This window comes from Lissotriton vulgaris, chromosome 2_2 (assembly GCF_964263255.1).
Source record: "Lissotriton vulgaris chromosome 2_2, aLisVul1.2, whole genome shotgun sequence".
NCBI classification, from domain to species: Eukaryota; Metazoa; Chordata; class Amphibia; order Caudata; family Salamandridae; genus Lissotriton; species Lissotriton vulgaris.
The window spans coordinates 75,024,312-75,042,599 of record NC_141688.1 but is presented as its reverse complement, the minus strand read 5'-3'; the positions used below and the strand labels follow the sequence as shown (position 1 = coordinate 75,042,599).

Here is an 18,288-nt window from a genome sequence, read left to right as displayed (position 1 = left end):
GGCCACAAGAGGAGTGTAAGGCAGATTGAGGGTGACAAAGGGAGATAGAAAGACCCAAAGACTTGGCCGTGACCCTGCAGTTCTTTCATTCTCCAGCGCAAAATTCGCCTGGTCCCAGTAAAGATGGGATCCATCAAAGGGCATTTCTATGAGTGAGGACTAACTATCCCCATAAAAGCAAGTAGCCATCAACTGAGTGTGGAGTTGCAGGTACACTGTTGACTAATCTGTCTGCTTAGTGGGTTGGTGCTATCTTGATCACAGCAAATGGTGAGCTTAGCTGCATCCCTCCCGTCGGCAAAAGCCTGGCATCACCTACGAAACTGTATACCACAGGGCATGGGAATAGTGAAGCAAAAGGCATACAGTGTTAACAGACGGCAATGCCAGGATGGCGGAAGAAAACAACTTCCACAACTGTCCAGCCTATTAGATTACCTGTCCAGGGGTGCAGTAGGGAATCTCCAGAAATGACATGGGAAGTTAGTTGGGGCTTGGACTACCAAACACTCGGGGGTAGGGTGAGGAAGTTTGGGTCCCCTGGTCGTGTAGTTTATACCAATCCTTAGGACCTGAATAAGTGGGTGAGACATCATGATCACGTGGAGATACCGGTTCTACAAGAACAGGCCTTGAAGTATAATCCTTTTTCTTCTTTAATGGAATTTTATAGGACTCCATTGGCTGTTCCGGGGCAATTTTCCGGTTATGAAGAGAAAGTCTGCCTGTCTCGGCATCGAAAACTGTTCCTGTTACTCTTCCAACGAGGATTGTCGATGCTTTACAGCCGGGACCACTGTTGATGACTTCGGCACAGAGGACACCTTCTCGGGCACGTCGGTGGCCATTTTAGGGGCGAAAGCCATAGGCACCACTTTCGGCGGCAGCGTGAAGTGGATGGGCGTCGACGTCTGAGGTTTATCGGCAGGCTTCAAAGGTGGAGGATCTTTAGGCCCGACACTTGAGGCCTTGTCCATGATGCTCGTTAGGGAGTCTGCCACCTGCTTCGAGAATGAGGCGGACGGCTGCGTCGACTCAACAGAATCCTTCGAGGCACCACCAGACGTGGACTCGTGGGTCGGTCCGCTCTTGGCCTTGTCCTGTCGACGCGGAGGCTCGAGAACCTTCGGATCACTGAGCCCTTTGTCGGTATCGACAGTCTTCGGCGCCGATTTGTTCGGGTCGACTGCCTTGACCTTTGCCTTCAGCGCGCTAGACTTCGTCTCAACGCCCTTGAGCTGTTTCTTTGGGTTGATAACGCTCTTCCGCTTCGTCGGTGCCGACAGGTCCGAGGACTTCGAGCCGACCAAAGCAATACACACTTTTGGTTTCGATGTAGGCAGCAGTGCTTTCACTTGCGCCGAGACCGGAGCTTTTACTTTCGGTTTCGATTTCGCAGGTTGCGGCTCCTTAGTAATGTCCGAAGGCGGGGCCATAGAACTTATTGGAAGATCTTGGGTAAGGCCTAGTGGCGATCCCTCGACCTGAGCCTTATGAAGCGTTTCGGCCCCAATGTCAGTTTGAGTGAGCTCCTCGCTCGAGCTATCTTCCATGGCCCCAAAGGCCCCATCGTCGTCTCCTACCTCGTCGACGACTTCTTCCGCTTCAAGCATTTCAACATCCGCGTCGTAGTTGGAGTCGACCTCCGACGCGGGAATCGACAGGTTCTCACGAACCTTCCGGTCTGCTCCATCATCCCCGGCATCGAATATGTCCACAGGCGCCGGTGCAGTCTGCTGGGCTTCCTTGCGCGCAGCGCGTCGATGCAGAAGAGTCTTCTTGGATCGAAAACAGGAACAAGCCATGCAGCTGGCTTCATCATGATCCAGCGACAGACACTTGTTGCACACCGGGTGGACGTCGATGTGGGGATACTTGGAGTTGCACACGGGGCATCTCTTGAACGGGCTCCGTTCCATGATGGTTCGTCGATAAGGCCTCTGGTGTCGACCGGGCCTTCAGCGTCGAAAAGCACGCGGCTCTCCTGGAAATCCGGCTCAGAACTGAGCTGGAAGAATCTGGCACCGAACGCAAGACTATACCGACGAAAAACTAAAGGCCTTTTGGCCTTAAGTAAACTTTTATATCGATTCCGACTAGAGTAAACCAATATACATCCGAACCCAATGGCGGAAAAAAACAATCTGAGGATGGAGTCGATGCCCATACGCACTGGGGTCCAGGGGAGGAGCCATCTATCTCGTGATACTTCAAAGAGTCTTCCAGGACAACAATGTGCGATCATCCGGACCCAACACTAGGCGGCGATCTATGCAGATATGAATTCAGCAGCCCACATGCCTCGAACTGTTATTTACCTGTTATTTACCTTTGGCACTGCTATTTTTATTTACTGTGGGACTCCCGCCTCGGCGACTGGGAATGATTCAGGCATGTGAATCTATGAAAGATACCCCAATCCTGGATAAGATAATGTACTATTTGAATATGGTACCTTGGTTCCTACATGTTAGTACGCCGTACAAAAAGAACTGACATAACTGTCACCCGTAAAAATAAAGGGTTTCTGTTGAACACTACTGCAGTATATGTTCTTTGCTACTTTATTTACATGTGATATTATTTCCTTACAGCAGAAATCCATGTTATTTTGGCTGTTCAGTCTATTGAACATATTATAGGCTGCATATCTATGTGTGTATATATGTATATTTTTCTAGAAGTACTATGTACTTGGGGTTCTAACATACATATATATGTATTTTTGTATATGCTTCGGGGTCCCTCATAAGTGCGGAATTATTCAGTGCTTATGACTATTGATGAGTATCCCCTGGAAGAGAAACACTTTCAACCATATGAATTCCTTTCGGTTTGTGCACGGACTATCTTTTTTGAAAAGACGTGTTCTTTGGAGCAGTGTGAACACAGTGGGACAAAATGCCTGGCCAGCATGGCTAGTACAGCTTCTAAGGTAGAGACTGAATTTTGGCGGGTCATTGAAAGCCCGTCACACTTCAGGCGACACACTAGGATGGAATGCTTGAACACTGGTAATTACTCAGGGCTGCCTTCCAGTCCATTTTTATGTTAGACACCATGTCACCTCAGTTTGGACCCCACCCATATGTAAATCAGTCTGGGCCCTGATCCAAATGTAACTGTTGAGAGCCTACGGTGGATTTAAATGCTATCCTAAGCAACTGCCAGAGGTTCAACTTGCTGCAAGCATTCACCCATTGCCTTTTGTGTTTGATGAACCGCCCTAAGTGGCCAAAGGTTTGCCCAGATGTGGGTCCCTTGCCCACTATGCCACTGGAATCAAGCTACATCCAACAGCAGACGCACAATCAGGGCAAAAATGGAGTTGCTTGTGCTACAGTTATAAGGACATGGCTTGGGAGTTCGGGCTGAACTGTCCCTATTGGAGCAGCATCAAGATTGATTTGCATATTGCTGGGTTTAATCGAGATGGCATAGTGGGCAAAGAACAATGTGTTTAAATGCTACTGCCAGTGACTTATTGCACGCATTCTCCAATCACCTTTTGTGTACTTATTAGAACAACCGTATGTGCACCCGGTTGCAAACAGCAGTATGTTCAATCGTCCTCTTTCAGGCTGACAGTCACAAACCCATCGCTGATTAACTCCTCCTCCTAGTGGTCAAAGGGAGTCCTGGGATTTGGAGAGCAGTGTAAGCAATCACACTTCTGAGCAGTGACAAATGGCTCTTGGTTTCATGGATAACTAGTATTGTGATCAGCTCTGCGCCAATTTCTGTAGTAAAAACCACAACTCCAAACAGAAATCCAATTAATTCATCTTCCTGATACACAAAAACGGTACAAACGTTCCTGCTGTCACCCAGATATTATAAACGCATGGCTATTAACAATGTCAGGCAAACAGGTGTCCCATAATATAGTTAAGGTGAAGATTCTGTTGAATAACCTGGGACTTGATCTCCCACTAATGAGCTTGCTGAATACTTTGGTGAGGAAATGGACAAAATGGTTCACTCTACTTTCTTGGCATGTGCTCCACTACAAGTTGTAGATACATATAAAGCAATAGTTCACCAAGGATCTATTTTGCGGGAAATTATGGAATAAATAGCAGATCAAGTTACTTCAGACAGTTAATGGCGAATCTCAAATCAGTAAATTACTGGCCTTGCTTCTATGTATGCAAACATCAAGTTAATTCATAACAATAATTAGCACAGATAGGCATAGAAAGGTAAGGTATCCTAAAGACACAAAAAAGAGCTAAATATCTCCAGTGATCACACAGCATGAAAAATCAGTAATACATGTATGTGCAATCAAACCAACGACTGGGATCTGCATTGTACGGTTGCTTGAACAGAAATAAATAATCTCACAGAAGAGACCAACAAATGGTCCACAAAGAAAAAGTTCTATCTTGTTGATGTTTCGCCCTCCGAGACTGAGTTCACATCGGGATAGGGAAGACAACCTACAAATGGGATAGCTCAGAAAAATCTGGGAGTGCCAAGGACCTTAGGAAAAGGCCACACAGCTTATTTGTACATGCCAAACGAACACCACCACACTTGTACACACACTAAACACTACTATACATCAATAATTCTACAAGCAATAACACTAAATATCTGAATAGTGGTTTTCTAAGTCACCCAAAGACACACGATACACAAAAGTGCCTCACCTCAAACCGCTCATCCTCACACCTGTAGATATGTTCCTCGTACTGGGTCTTTTTGGAACTGACAAATGTAGAATCCTCAGACCAGGAGGGGAAGGACACCCAGGTATCGTTCAGAACCTTTGTGGGGAGATTAGTAAAGTTGCAAAATTAGTGAAGAGCATTGACCAACTGAAACTCAAAAAAACTTGTTACTTACCTTTGGTAACGCCTTTTCTGATGAACAAGTTACTTACCTCTTAAGTGTCTATGCAGGCCTTCCTGAAGAAAGGCAGAAGATGACAACTTAAGAAGATATACCTAATGAAGTGCTCCGTGGTCCTCGCACATTGGCGGTACTTTTCACATGATTATGACTATACACGGAAATCCCTTGCAAGAGAATAGGGGTTGTACCCACCCCAAGAAAGGGGCCCCATTGGCCCCAACCTTTACTTACCTGCAAACTGATAAGGAAAATGCTACTTACCAGTATGCATCTGTTCTTGGCATGTAGAGCTGCAGACCCACACACTATGCATAGATCGCCATCTGGTGTTGGGCTCGGAAGTTTGCACTTGTTTTTGTCTTGGAAAGTATTTGGTAGTCCATGATAATGCTTGACGCCGAAAAGGCATTTGATCGGGTGGGATGGGACTATCTATGGCATACTATGGGATCAATGGGGTTCGGTGGAGAATTTTTAAACGGGATACGGGCACTTTATGACAACCCAACGGCATACACCAGCTATGGGGTTCTTACATCATCGTGCTTTCCAATTAGGAGGGGCACACGTCAAGGGTATCCTCTGTCACCTTTACTATTTGCCCTCTCATTGGAACCGTTTTTAAAAGCTTTGGATACTCAGCCAGGAATAATACCCTTAAAGACTGGTAGTCAAAGCTTAAAAATCACTGCGTATGCTGACGATATCGCTATCTATTCGACCGAAGCAAATGAGTCTCTAAGAGCTATTAACTCTGAAGCATCTAAATTTGGCATTGTATCAGGCTACAAATTAAACGCTCACAAAACCCAAATAATAGCAAACTTCGTCCCCCCTCAACCGGTGCCTGAAATATGTAAGACCGCGACCTATCTTGGAGTTAAAATTACCTCAAACATTAAAGAACTTAACGCCATCAACTATAATGATTTAATGAAAACCACTATCTCGAATTTGAAAAAATGGCACCGACTCCCACTAAGCCTAATTGGTAGAATAAATCTGATAAAAATGAAAATTATACCTAAATACTTATATTTATTTAGATCAATCCCTTTGACACAGAACAGGCTTTTTTTAAAACAATTAGATAGGATTTTTTGTAACTTTATTTGGGGGTACAAGAAGGCTAGGAGATCGTTAAAAACACTTGAAAACCAAATTGGATTTGGCGGTCTAAATTTTCCAGACATGAAATTATACTTTTGGGCCTCATTTGTAAGACGTATACGATCATTACTGAATACTGAGGACTTCCTTTTTTATCACAATTTATTACTAAAGGGAGATACTAAGCAATTTCTACTCCATACCACAGATCCCAACTACTACAAACGGGTTAAATTCAAGACTGCACGGGATATAGTAAGAGTATGGAAGGACATTCTTGAGTATTGTAAAACTACTATATTCCATTTTCAATTGATTTTGTGGAACAATCCTGGTCTTCCGAGTATATTTAGCGATGGGGAATCTCGAAGGTGGCAACTGAAAGGTATATTGGTTCTGGGTGATTTATACAATTCACAAGGCATATTAGATTTTCTTACTTTAAAACACTTATTTGGACTATCCGAAATACATAGGTTTAAATATATGCAAATCCATGACTTTTTAGTGCATAAGAACAGAATAAACACTGTGTCGAGCGGGGGTATCTGGGACTTCTTAAACTAATCTAAAAAATCTATAATCAGCTCGACATATAAATTTTTTATAAGTTTAAGATCTGATGACAACGATGCACTAGTTAACAAATGGAAACTAAAATTTGGAACCAATTTTACAGGAAAACAAATAAGTAAATCCTACACTAACATCCATTATCACGTATGATCATCTAGCCTACGACTACAACAATATAGAACTATATATATGTTATATTATACTCCAGAAAATTTTTCTAAATGGTCCTCAAATAATATCTTGGGAGAGAAACCCAAATGCCCGAAATGTGCTGAGTATGCGGCAGATCTTGTACATATGCTGTTTTCATGTCCAAAACTCGGGAAGTTTTGGGAAGAAGTGGAAAAAATTTGAGTCGCAAAAAATATCCTTAGTTCTCCAATAACGGCACTTATGGTGATACTCGGTCCACATTTGACCAATCAACCACATCATATACTGTTATCAATTTTATTTTCATGTGCTAAATTAACTTTAGCCAGGGCCTGGATTAACCCTAATCCACCTAATGCTTTGGAATGGTGGTACTTGGTCAATGAAATAAAAATTATGGAGTGCACGTTGGCAGAACTTAGAGGTGTTCGATCGATAAAGAAATTTGAGAAAATCTGGGGGAACCTAGAATTGAACTGATGTATCCAAAGACTACTTTTAACTGTTTATTTGAGGTCGTTGATATGGCTCAGCGCTTATACTTTGTAATTCGAAAAGTGATCTATTTATGTTTTGTTTATGTATGTGACATACTTGATGAACTGAAAGTATTTTGAATGTATTTAAGTCTTATACCAGGTGAAAATAAAATAAAACTTTATAAAAAAAAAAAAAAGGAAAAGTATTTGGTAGTCATGAGATAGGTGACTCCTCCTTTGGATGATAGGACGCATGGGCATTGGCTCCATCTTCAGATTGTTTTTCGCCAGCAGGGAAATGTAGTTTTATGAGAAACAGAAAAGATGCCCATGTATGCTGTATCTAAATAGATTATACTGGAACAGATAAGGGTAGCCAGGGAGGTGAGTGGGGGTGTGTGATCTGCAGCTGTACATGCAAAGAACAGATGCATACTGGTAAGTAGCATTTTCCGATCGAGGCATATGAGTTGCAGATCACACACTATGCATAGACCGTATAGCAGTATCCGTCCTTAGCAGCGACCACCAGTATCTGTTGCAGTAGTTTGAAATAGTGTTTTGAGTACAGCTTGTCCTACAGTAGCTAGTTGTTTTGTTTGCATGTCTACACAATAGTGCTTTGTGGATGTGTGTGGTGTACACCAAGTAGCTGCTTTGCAGATGTCATCTAAGGGAATGCTCCCTAGAAATGCCATTGAAGCCCCTATCTTAAGGTGAGACTAAGGATGTTAAAACATAATAGCACCTTTCGGTGTAAGAAGACCAATACTAAACTGACGAGACACTTTGCTGAAGTCAACCATCAACCTGATGAGTTTACATGGACGGTTTTGGAAAAATCATTTATACCACCTCATGTTACTGACAAAACTAAGTTTCTTTTTTATAAAGAACAGAAATGGGTATTCAGATTGAAGAGTGACACAATGGGCCTTAATGACTCGATACCATGGACACTGTTATGAGACCACCAAATGGTCGATTAACCATACATTGGGCTTACTCATAGGGTTATATTTTGCTAATAATGTATCTATGTCTCACTTGTGGGTGCAAACACACATTGTCCCTTAGGTATCTGATTTAGTATGTCATGTAGGAGTCAGAACAGGCAAAAGACAAGAAAACTGATAAGTATTTTTCATCAAATCACCTTATGTCGGTCTAGGTGATATACATAATGAACATTTTTAGGCTGAAAATGTAGTATAGTTGTATGTGAATATTCAAGCAATAGCAAGGTTTCGGAAAGCATTGCATACACCCTTTGTTCGCAGCTGCTAGTCCGTGTCCATCCCTGTGATTATATCACTTTAACATCAATTGACATCGAATCAGGGCAGAGGGCCTTGACACAATCTGGTAGTCTTTTTGTTCCCTGTTGTATATGCGCGTTATTGTGAAGGGTGAAATGTGTCAACCAAGTCTGCTGAATAAAGTTGGGAATATTTGACACTCATCTTGGTCACAAGCCGGCAAGTAGCGGGACAAACCGGATTTCAACTACAAGTTGTGACGCATATGACGTCACACTGTAGTTCTATCACGAGACGCTATGTGTAACTTTATTTATTCAGATGGGAAATGTGATAAGCGCAAACTATGCAGACAATTTTGAATTTTGGATTTTCAGGCATATTAGAGGTACGAGGTACAATGTGTATCTACACAGAGTCGGCGATGCATCTGATTGGATTTTTCCAGTCCCGACTTCTGTTTAGACTTTCGCGCAAAGAGAGACAGGACACCATGGATCTACAGTTGCGAAGCAAATGAAGTCATTGTGTAGTCCAATCGGGAGATGCTATACACCTTTGCATTTAATGGCGTCCTCTCAGTGCCTCAGGACCTCCCACGATCTCAGGGAAAGCCCGAGGTACCGACGGAGAGGTGAGTCCATCCATTTGTTTTATGTTAAGTATTCGAGTTGGTAGATTCAAGTTTTCGGCTAAGTTTAGAAAATACTTGATGTTTGAGGCAGCATTGGTGCAGCAGCTTGCGCCTAGCATTCTAAATGAAACTCCTGATGTTCAATTATCATATTGAGAGTGGGCATTGTTTTGTTTTTCATGTTTAAATGAAGGCATTGAGAGTAACTCGGGTGGCATTCCGCATTCATGCTTAAATGAGGGCATTGAGAGAAACTCGGGTGGCATTCCACATTACTTATATGCCCGACACAGCCTAATTGTGTCATTCCGCATTATTTATATGCCTGATACAGCACAGTTAGGGCTTTCTTAAAGACGCCAACGAGCTTATTAAAACAGAGAATGACACTACAATGAGGTACGGGTGCCTATCAATTGCGGCATGTTGGGTGCATGAAATGCTTAAATTGAAAGAGGTTGCCTGTGACAGTAACTATTGTCTATCTGAGAGTAATATAAATATGGGCAAAACCAGGAACATATGGGCTTCATAGGCGCTAGTTCAACATGTGGGACTTAATCAGCTTAGTGCTCTGTGTGCTCAAGATTAGCACTAGCAGATAGTAGTCTGTGTTTTTTTTTATTCCTCCTGGGTTTTCTCATATTTTCCGTTCTGTGATACCTTTGAGGAATGTGGACTTACTTGTTGCTACATAGTGACATGATTTTGGTGACTGAATATATATCGGCAATGAGAAGAGTTATTGGTTTAAGTATGCGTTTTTCTGGAGAAGATGCATCAAGTTGATCTGTATTCGGAATACTCATAATTCTGAATACTTACAATTGGAATAGAGTAGATCCTCCCTTGACTAGTGACTTCATTTCCATTACAGGGCGGGGACTCCAATACCTGAGTGGTTACCAGGTGAGGTGAGGTCTGTATCTCATACAAAGCAGGTGAGTGCGATTGTTTTGTTACACGATAGCCAACTAAGGACAATATGGCGTATATATTAAAGCGAGGAGGCGAATATTTCACAATTTGTATTTATGTTATCTCTTTCAGGTGTGAAGATCACACTGCTGGAATCGAGGTATTTTGTATATGAATACGTTTATGCACATTTGCACCAATTATAACTATGCAGTAGCTATTTATGAATTAGCTTGTGAAGAAAGCCTGGGCAAGTGGCCCATTAGGCTGAAACTAGTTGACCATCATTTAATAAGTGGCCTATTTGTTAAAAGCCGCTCTTGACACGTTTTTAAGAGGATTGGAAGAGATGTTGGAATAAAAGTAGTTTTTTCTTCCAAATGCTTTTTAAATCTCACTCACTTGCACTGCACAAACATTTTCCATCACCCAACCACATAAATATCCTATCTGCTGTATCTAGTGAATACAGGGGCTATTCTTGTCACTCTTTTTCTAAACTTCTTATCACTGTGGTTTCAGTAGTTCAAACGTAATCTAAACCACACCTCTTTCTCTGCGATCATCAAGTGAGGTGGTGGTAGGATATCCAAATGATGACACTGGCCTCTCGTGGCAGTTGATGGAAATCCGACTTTCTTTATTTGGGTCGCTTTCCAGTGGTTTTTATACTCTTGTGGAAATATTGGTTTTCTCCTTCGCTCTTTTTCTTTATTTGACCATCAGATTTTGTTAGTGAAGAAGACAGGTGGCCACCCAAATGCTCCCCTGATACCACTGCCAGTGGTGTGGGTCCCCTTTGAAAGGATAGATGTGGACATTGTGGGTCCACTGGAACCTCTCACAGCCTCAGGGAACAAATTCATTCTGGTAGTAGTGGATCATGCTACTAGGTACCCTGAAGCAATTCCCCTTTGGACTACTACAGTTCCTGCGGTAGCCAAGGCCTTCTTGGGTGTCTTCACCAGGGTGGGGTTTCCTAAGGAGGTGGTTTCAGACAGAGGTTTTAACTTCATGTCTGCTTACCTGAAACAAATGTGGAAGGAGTGTGGTGTGCAGTACAGATTTACTACCCCCTACCATACACAAACAAATGGCTTTGTTGAGAGATTCAACAACATATTGAAAGGCATGATCATGGGACTCCCTGAAAAACTCAAAAGGAGATGGGATGTCCGGTTGCCATGCCTGCTTTTCACTTATAGGGAAGTGCCACAGAAGGGAGTAGGGTTTTCCCCCTTTGAATTTCTGTTTGGTCATCCTGTAAGGGGACCACTGTGCCTTGTAAAAGAGGGTTGGGAGAGGCCTCTCCGAGAACCAAAGCAAGACATTGTGGACTATGTACTTGGCCTAAGGTCCAGAAGGGCTGAGAATATAGAAAAGGCATCCAAGAATCCTGAGGCCAGCCAGGAGCTTCAGAAGCACTGGTGTGACCAAAAAGCTGCACTGGTTGAATTTCAACCTAGGAAACAGGTGAGGGTTTTGGCGCCAGTGGCACCAAAGGCCCTCCAAGACAGATGGTGTGGTCCTTACCCTATCCTGGAGAATAAGAGTGAGGTCACTTATTTAGTGGACTTGGGCACAAGCAGGACACCAAAATGGGTCATCCATGTGAACCGCCCAAAGTTCTACAATGACAGGGCTGACATCACCATGCTGATAGTTACTGACGAGGAACAGGAAGCAGAGTGAACCTCTCCCTGATCACCTCTCTTACAGCCCAAAAGATGGGTCAGTGGATGGAGTAGTCTTTTCAGACACCCTCTCTGCCCAACAGTAGACTTACTGCAAGCGAGTCTTGCAACAGTATGCTAGTCTCTTCCCGAACCCCTGGTCTGACCAACCGGTGTAATCATGATGTGGACACTGGGGATAGTAAGCCTGTCAAAAACAAAATCTAGCGATAATCAGACCAAATCAAGGAAAGCATCAAGGTTGAAGTCAGCAAGATGCTGGAGTTAAGGGTTATTGAACCCTCTGAGAGCCCCTGGGCTAGCCCAGTGGTTCTGGTCCCCAAGCCTCATCCACAGGGTGGAAAAAGAGAGATTAGGTTCTGTCTGGACTATAGAGGGCTCAACTCTATCACCAAGACAGATGCTCATCTCATTCCAAGAGCAGATGAGTTGGAATTGAAATTGGGGGCAGCCAAATGCTTCAGTACCTTTGACTTAACAGCAGGGCACTGGCAGATTGGCATGGCCCAAGGAGCAAAAGAGAAAACAGCATTGTCTACCCCTGATGGACACTATCAGTTTACTGTGATACCTTTTGGGTTAAAGAATGCCCTTGCCACCTTCCAGAAGTTGGTGAATCAAGTCTTGTCTGGGTTGGAGTCCTTTAGAGCAGCTTATCTTGCTGATATTGCCGTCTTTAGCTCCACCTGACAGGATCACCTGATCCACCTTGGGAAGGTTTTACAAGCCCTGCAATCTGAAGGTCTAACTATCAAGGCATCCAAATGCCAGATAGGGCAGGGCACTGTGGTGTACCTGGGCCGCCTTGTTGGTGGAGGCCAGGTACAACCCTTACAGCCCAAGATCCAGAGTATCATGGAATTGGCAGCTCCAACAACCCAGACCCAAGTCAGGGCATTCCTTGGCTTGACTAGGTACTATAGGAGGTTTGTGAAAGGATATGGGTCCATTGTGACTCCCCTCACAGAACTCACCTCCAAGAAAATGCCCAAGAAAGTAAACTGGACTCTTAGTTGCCGAAAGGCTTTTGACACCCTAAAAAAAGCAATGTGCTCAGCACCAATTCTAAAAGCACCAGATTATGCCAAGCAGTTCATAGTGCAGACTAATGCCTCTGAGCTAGGGATAGGAGCGGTCCTATCCCAGATCAATGAAAATGGCCAAGACCAAACTGTTGCTTTTATAAGCAGGAGGCTACTCCCCAGAGAGCAGCGTTAGAGTGTCATTGAGAGGGAGGCCTTTGCTGTGGTTTGGTCCCTGAATAAGTTGAGACCCTACTTGTATGGAACTCACTTCCTGGTTCAAACTGACCACAGACCTCTCAGATGGCTAATGCAGGAGAAAGGGGGAAATCCCTAACTATTTAGATGGTCCATCTCCCTACAGGATATGGACTTTGAAGTGGAACACCGACCAGGGACTGCCCATGCCAATGCAGATGGACTATCAAGGTTCATCCACTTAGACCCGTGGTTCCCAAACTGTGCGCCGCGGCACCCCGGTACGCCGTTATGAGCTGCCAGGGGCGCCGCGGCACGATGTGGGAAATTTCAGCAGCAGCGCTAGAAACGTAGAAATGCCACCTGCATAATCGTGGAAAATCCGCTGCTTTAAATTAATATTGGGACCACGTTATTCACTTTTCGATGTTCCAGATGCATGGCGTTTTCATTTTAGGAGTGAAATAATTATTAGTTCTGCTTTAAATTTAGCTGCTGTGCTTTCCTGTTCAAATATTTGCCCCCACTGCACAGTTCGTGATGGCGCTAAACAAGGCAACTTTCAAACTACAATGCTCGGACACAATTGTACATAATTTTGAAGAATGTTGGTGAAAGTCATTCAGGGCCAGCCCACAACCACAAGCATTTGCTAGAGTTTAACTGTACGAAGGGAGCAGGCATGGACAGAAGGGGCACGAATGGAGCAGGCATGGACACAAGGAGCAGGCTGAGAGCAGAAAGGAAACAGGCATACATAGAAAGGGCAGTCAGAAGACATGGGGGAGAAGGCATGGACAGAAGAAGCAGTCTGAAGGCATGAGGGAGAAGGCATGGACAGAAAGGGTAGTCGGAGGTCACAGAGGAAACAGGCATGAACACAAGGGGAAAACGGAGGACACAAAGGAAACAGTCATGGAAAGAAGGGGTAGTCTGAGGGCACAAAGAGAACAGGCATGGAGATAATGGATAGTTAGAGGGCACGAAGATAGCAGGCATGGAGTATAGGGGCAGTCGTAGGGCACAAAGGGAGAAGGCATGGACAGAAAAGGTAGTCTGAGAACACGAAGGGGGCTGGGATGGACAGAAGGGGACGTTTGAAAGCACAGTGGGAGCAGGCATTGCCAGATTGGTCAATCAGGGGGCACAAATGGAGCAGTGATGGACACAAAGATCAGACTGAGTGCACAAAGAGAGCAGGCATGAATAGAAGGGGGGGTCAGAAGGCACGTATGAGATGCATGGACACAAGGGGTAGTCGGAGGTCACAAAGAAAGCAGGCATGAACAGAAGGGGCAGTCTGAGGGCGTGGGGGCAGTCAGAGTGCATAGGGGCATGTATGGACAGAAGGGGTAGTCAGGGGGTATGGGGGCAGGCACGGACAGAAGGGTAGTCTGAGGGCACGACGGAAGCAGGCATGGACACTAGGAGCAGACTGAGCGCGCAAAGGAAGCAGGCACGGAGAGAAGGGTAGTCTGAGGACACAAAGAGAGCAGCATGGCTAGAAGACACAGTCAGAGGACACAAAGGGAGCAGGCATGGAAAGAAGTGCCAGTCTCAAGACACGAAAGGGACAGACATGGGTAGAGGGGGGCAGGAGAGGTCACGCACTCCTAGTGCAGGGCCAGCCACAAGGCATAAAACAAGAGACAGGGGAGACATCTGCAGGCAGGGGGAGAAGGTTAAGGGGGTTCTGGCAGGCAGGGGGAGAGGGTTGACAGGGGTGTATTAAAATTAATTTCTGCGTGGGTGTTTGCCTGTTGGGTGCATTTTTCCTCCAGTATGCAATAACACCGAGTCGCTCCGTCTTAACTTGGTGGTATTTAATTAAATCCAGATTAACCAAGAATTCTACTAGGTTTGGTCTAGAATAGATTAGAAAAATTACGATGGCCCTGTCTGTAAATGCACATTTGAAGATGTTTTTTAAACAAAATACACTTTTTTTAAAGTTCATTGTAATTACATATTCCATATATTCAATAGGCAATATGCATTTACAATGAAATTAAAAAAAGTGTATTTTTTTAAAAACCATCTTCAAATGTGCGTTTACAGACAGGGCCATCATAATTTTTCTAATCTATTCTATACCAAACCCAGTAGAACTCTTGGATGGGCACTGAAAGAGGAATACATTCAAATATTACTGAAACATCAGTATGGTCACTGGCTTCAATGCAGCCTCCCACGCCTGAGTTCACGCCACATTTACATTCTCGATGAGAGAAAACATATCTGCACATAAAACAAAAAATTGTTTTTCCCTTTTTACAACGGTTATCTTTTTATTTTGTTACAAATATGATTAAACACCTTCATCCCAATTTATTTAAGGAAGACAACAGAAAGTATTCCCAAGGTCGGGTTTACATACCCACCCACCCACCGGTAAAGAAAATGGGGGGAGCGAAGGCCAATTGCCAATTAGTGAAAGTGTAGGGTGGAGCACCGCTATTTCTACTGGAAATTATTCGATGTTTACGTGCCTCCGGGGCTCTCTCCCCGTCTGGAGAGATATTATTTCAACCTGCGATAGCAGCTGTACCTGGCTGGGTATAGCTGTCCCCCCGGGCACCGATATGTGCTGAATCAGCTCTCAGTTTATCTTTTGTTCATTCACTGGAACGGTTATAGTTTGTATTTCAAATTAACTCAATTATTCCATCGTTTCTGAATATTTCATTTATTTCTCATGAAATTATTTTCTTTTTCAAAGCATTATTTCCATTATTTCACGTAATACATCCAATGCATTTCGGCAGTAAGATCTGCCTTCATCAGGGAAATAATTGATCTACAAATAAAAAATATACGTATTTTCAATTTAACATGCTATGATATATTTTACATTCTACTACAACTTAATTCTATACATTTCAATCAAATATTATTTTAGTATCACTAACGGACCCTTGTGAACCTCTGTTCTCAGATTTATCGAGTGTATGAAACTGAATGTTCTTTCCTCTTTTTCAGTTTCTGCCATGCATTACGCTTTTTTCCTGCTCTTAGTTAACTGCCATCTCTGTGACGAGGTTCACCTTTAAGATTATGTGCCTCGCGTTACGCGCTGGTTATACCGCATTTCAAAAACGCAAGCGCGTCTATCTTCTAAGTAACACTCGTAGCTGTTACTCCGACACGGGTTAATGCTACTATTTAACGCTCTTAGTTTAAGTTACAAGCAATGCGGCTTACCACGGCGTTTCTGTCTTCCACGCCATTCCTCTGCGGACTGGTTCTGTTTCCTTTCAGTTTACGCCTCTAGCGCATGCGCATTATTAAGTTCTCGCGGACCCGTTTTTTTTGTTATTTCACTAACTTTACTGTTCTATGTTAGGGGATCTGAACCAGGGCTCGTATTACTATGTGTATTCGCTGCTGATACGCTAGCATAATGTTCATAAAGAATTACTGTGGTGATGTACGATAATGTGGTTATAATGAATTGCTGAACTAACAAAAATTATAAGTAACAAAGAAATTCAGTCCTTTCATTGAGTCCCCCAGGCTTTAGACTTCCCAACTTATAAATCCAATAATTCTCTTGTTTTAACAATTTGTTCTTGTTTGTGGAACCTTCCGTTCTGGGTAACATTTCCAATACACATACTCGTAATTGGCCAACGTTATGTGGTTTTAAAAAGTCTGCTAAGTTTAAAAGTCAATGCAACATGCGACTCAAGTAACTTAATCTACATGATTAAATGCCCCTGTGGAGACGTTTATGTAGGCCACACTGAACGAAAACTGAAAGTCCGCATAAACGAACACAAAAGCACAATTAGACTTAAATCCAACAAAACGAGTGTGGCAGAACATTTCACTGAGAAGCAACATAACGTTGGCCAATTACGAGTATGTGTATTGGAAATGTTACCCAGAACGGAAGGTTCCACAAACAAGAACAAATTGTTAAAACAAGAGAATTATTGGATTTATAAGTTGGGAAGTCTAAAGCCTGGGGGACTCAATGAAAGGACTGAATTTCTTTGTTACTTATAATTTTTGTTAGTTCAGCAATTCATTATAACCACATTATCGTACATCACCACAGTAATTCTTTATGAACATTATGCTAGCGTATCAGCAGCGAATACACATAGTAATACGAGCCCTGGTTCAGATCCCCTAACATAGAACAGTAAAGTTAGTGAAATAACAAAAAAAACGGGTCCGCGAGAACTTAATAATGCGCATGCGCTAGAGGCGTAAACTGAAAGGAAACAGAACCAGTCCGCAGAGGAATGGCGTGGAAGACAGAAACGCCGTGGTAAGCCGCATTGCTTGTAACTTAAACTAAGAGCGTTAAATAGTAGCATTAACCCGTGTCGGAGTAACAGCTACGAGTGTTACTTAGAAGATAGACGCGCTTGCGTTTTTGAAATGCGGTATAACCAGCGCGTAACGCGAGGCACATAATCTTAAAGGTGAACCTCGTCACAGAGATGGCAGTTAACTAAGAGCAGGAAAAAAGCGTAATGCATGGCAGAAACTGAAAAAGAGGAAAGAACATTCAGTTTCATACACTCGATAAATCTGAGAACAGAGGTTCACAAGGGTCCGTTAGTGATACTAAAATAATATTTGATTGAAATGTATAGAATTAAGTTGTAGTAGAATGTAAAATATATCATAGCATGTTAAATTGAAAATACGTATATTTTTTATTTGTAGATCAATTATTTCCCTGATGAAGGCAGATCTTACTGCCGAAATGCATTGGATGTATTACGTGAAATAATGGAAATAATGCTTTGAAAAAGAAAATAATTTCATGAGAAATAAATGAAATATTCAGAAACAATGGAATAATTGAGTTAATTTGAAATACAAACTATAACCGTTCCAGTGAATGAACAAAAGATAAACTGAGAGCTGATTCAGCACATATCGGTGCCCGGGGGGACAGCTATACCCAGCCAGGTACAGCTGCTATCGCCAATTGCCAATTAGGTCAAGGGAGCCACGGGTCAAAAAAGTTTGGGAACCACTGACTTAGACAATGAAGACTCGCTAGGGTAGTCTCATCACCTTTCGTTGGGGAGGGGGGGGAGGGGGAAGGGAACGAGTGGGGCATCTTTCTGGCCCCACTTTTTGCTGAATTGCTGATGTGCTTTGACTGAGTGGGCCCTGGGCCCCTGCCAACCAGGTAACATGGGGGCCTGTGGTCCTTCCCTAAAACTGTATTGAAACAAAACCTAATTGGCATCTCTGGCCACATGTCAGCCCCTAGTAAATGGTACCATAGGTACCCAGGGCATGGTGACTAAAGAAGACCCCTAAGGGCGGCAGCACTTATTGTGCCACCCTTAGGGGCCCTGTACCCTGACACCCACACACTGCCCTTGCAGGCTGAGTGTCTAAGTACAGAACTAAACA

The 18,288-nt window shown here is 43.4% G+C and overlaps 1 protein-coding gene across 5 annotated transcripts in view; it reads right to left on the bottom strand.

The window, feature by feature from the left end:
- Nucleotides 1-18,288, bottom strand: part of SIN3A (SIN3 transcription regulator family member A) — an 802,206-nt gene that overhangs the window by 290,720 nt on the left and 493,198 nt on the right. For all 5 annotated transcript variants that reach the window (XM_086959309.1, XM_086959306.1, XM_086959307.1 and 2 more), the window contains one exon: nucleotides 4,656-4,772. In XM_086959309.1, coding sequence (XP_086815435.1) covers nucleotides 4,656-4,772 — 117 coding nt within the window. The remainder of the gene's footprint in view (nucleotides 1-4,655; nucleotides 4,773-18,288) is intronic.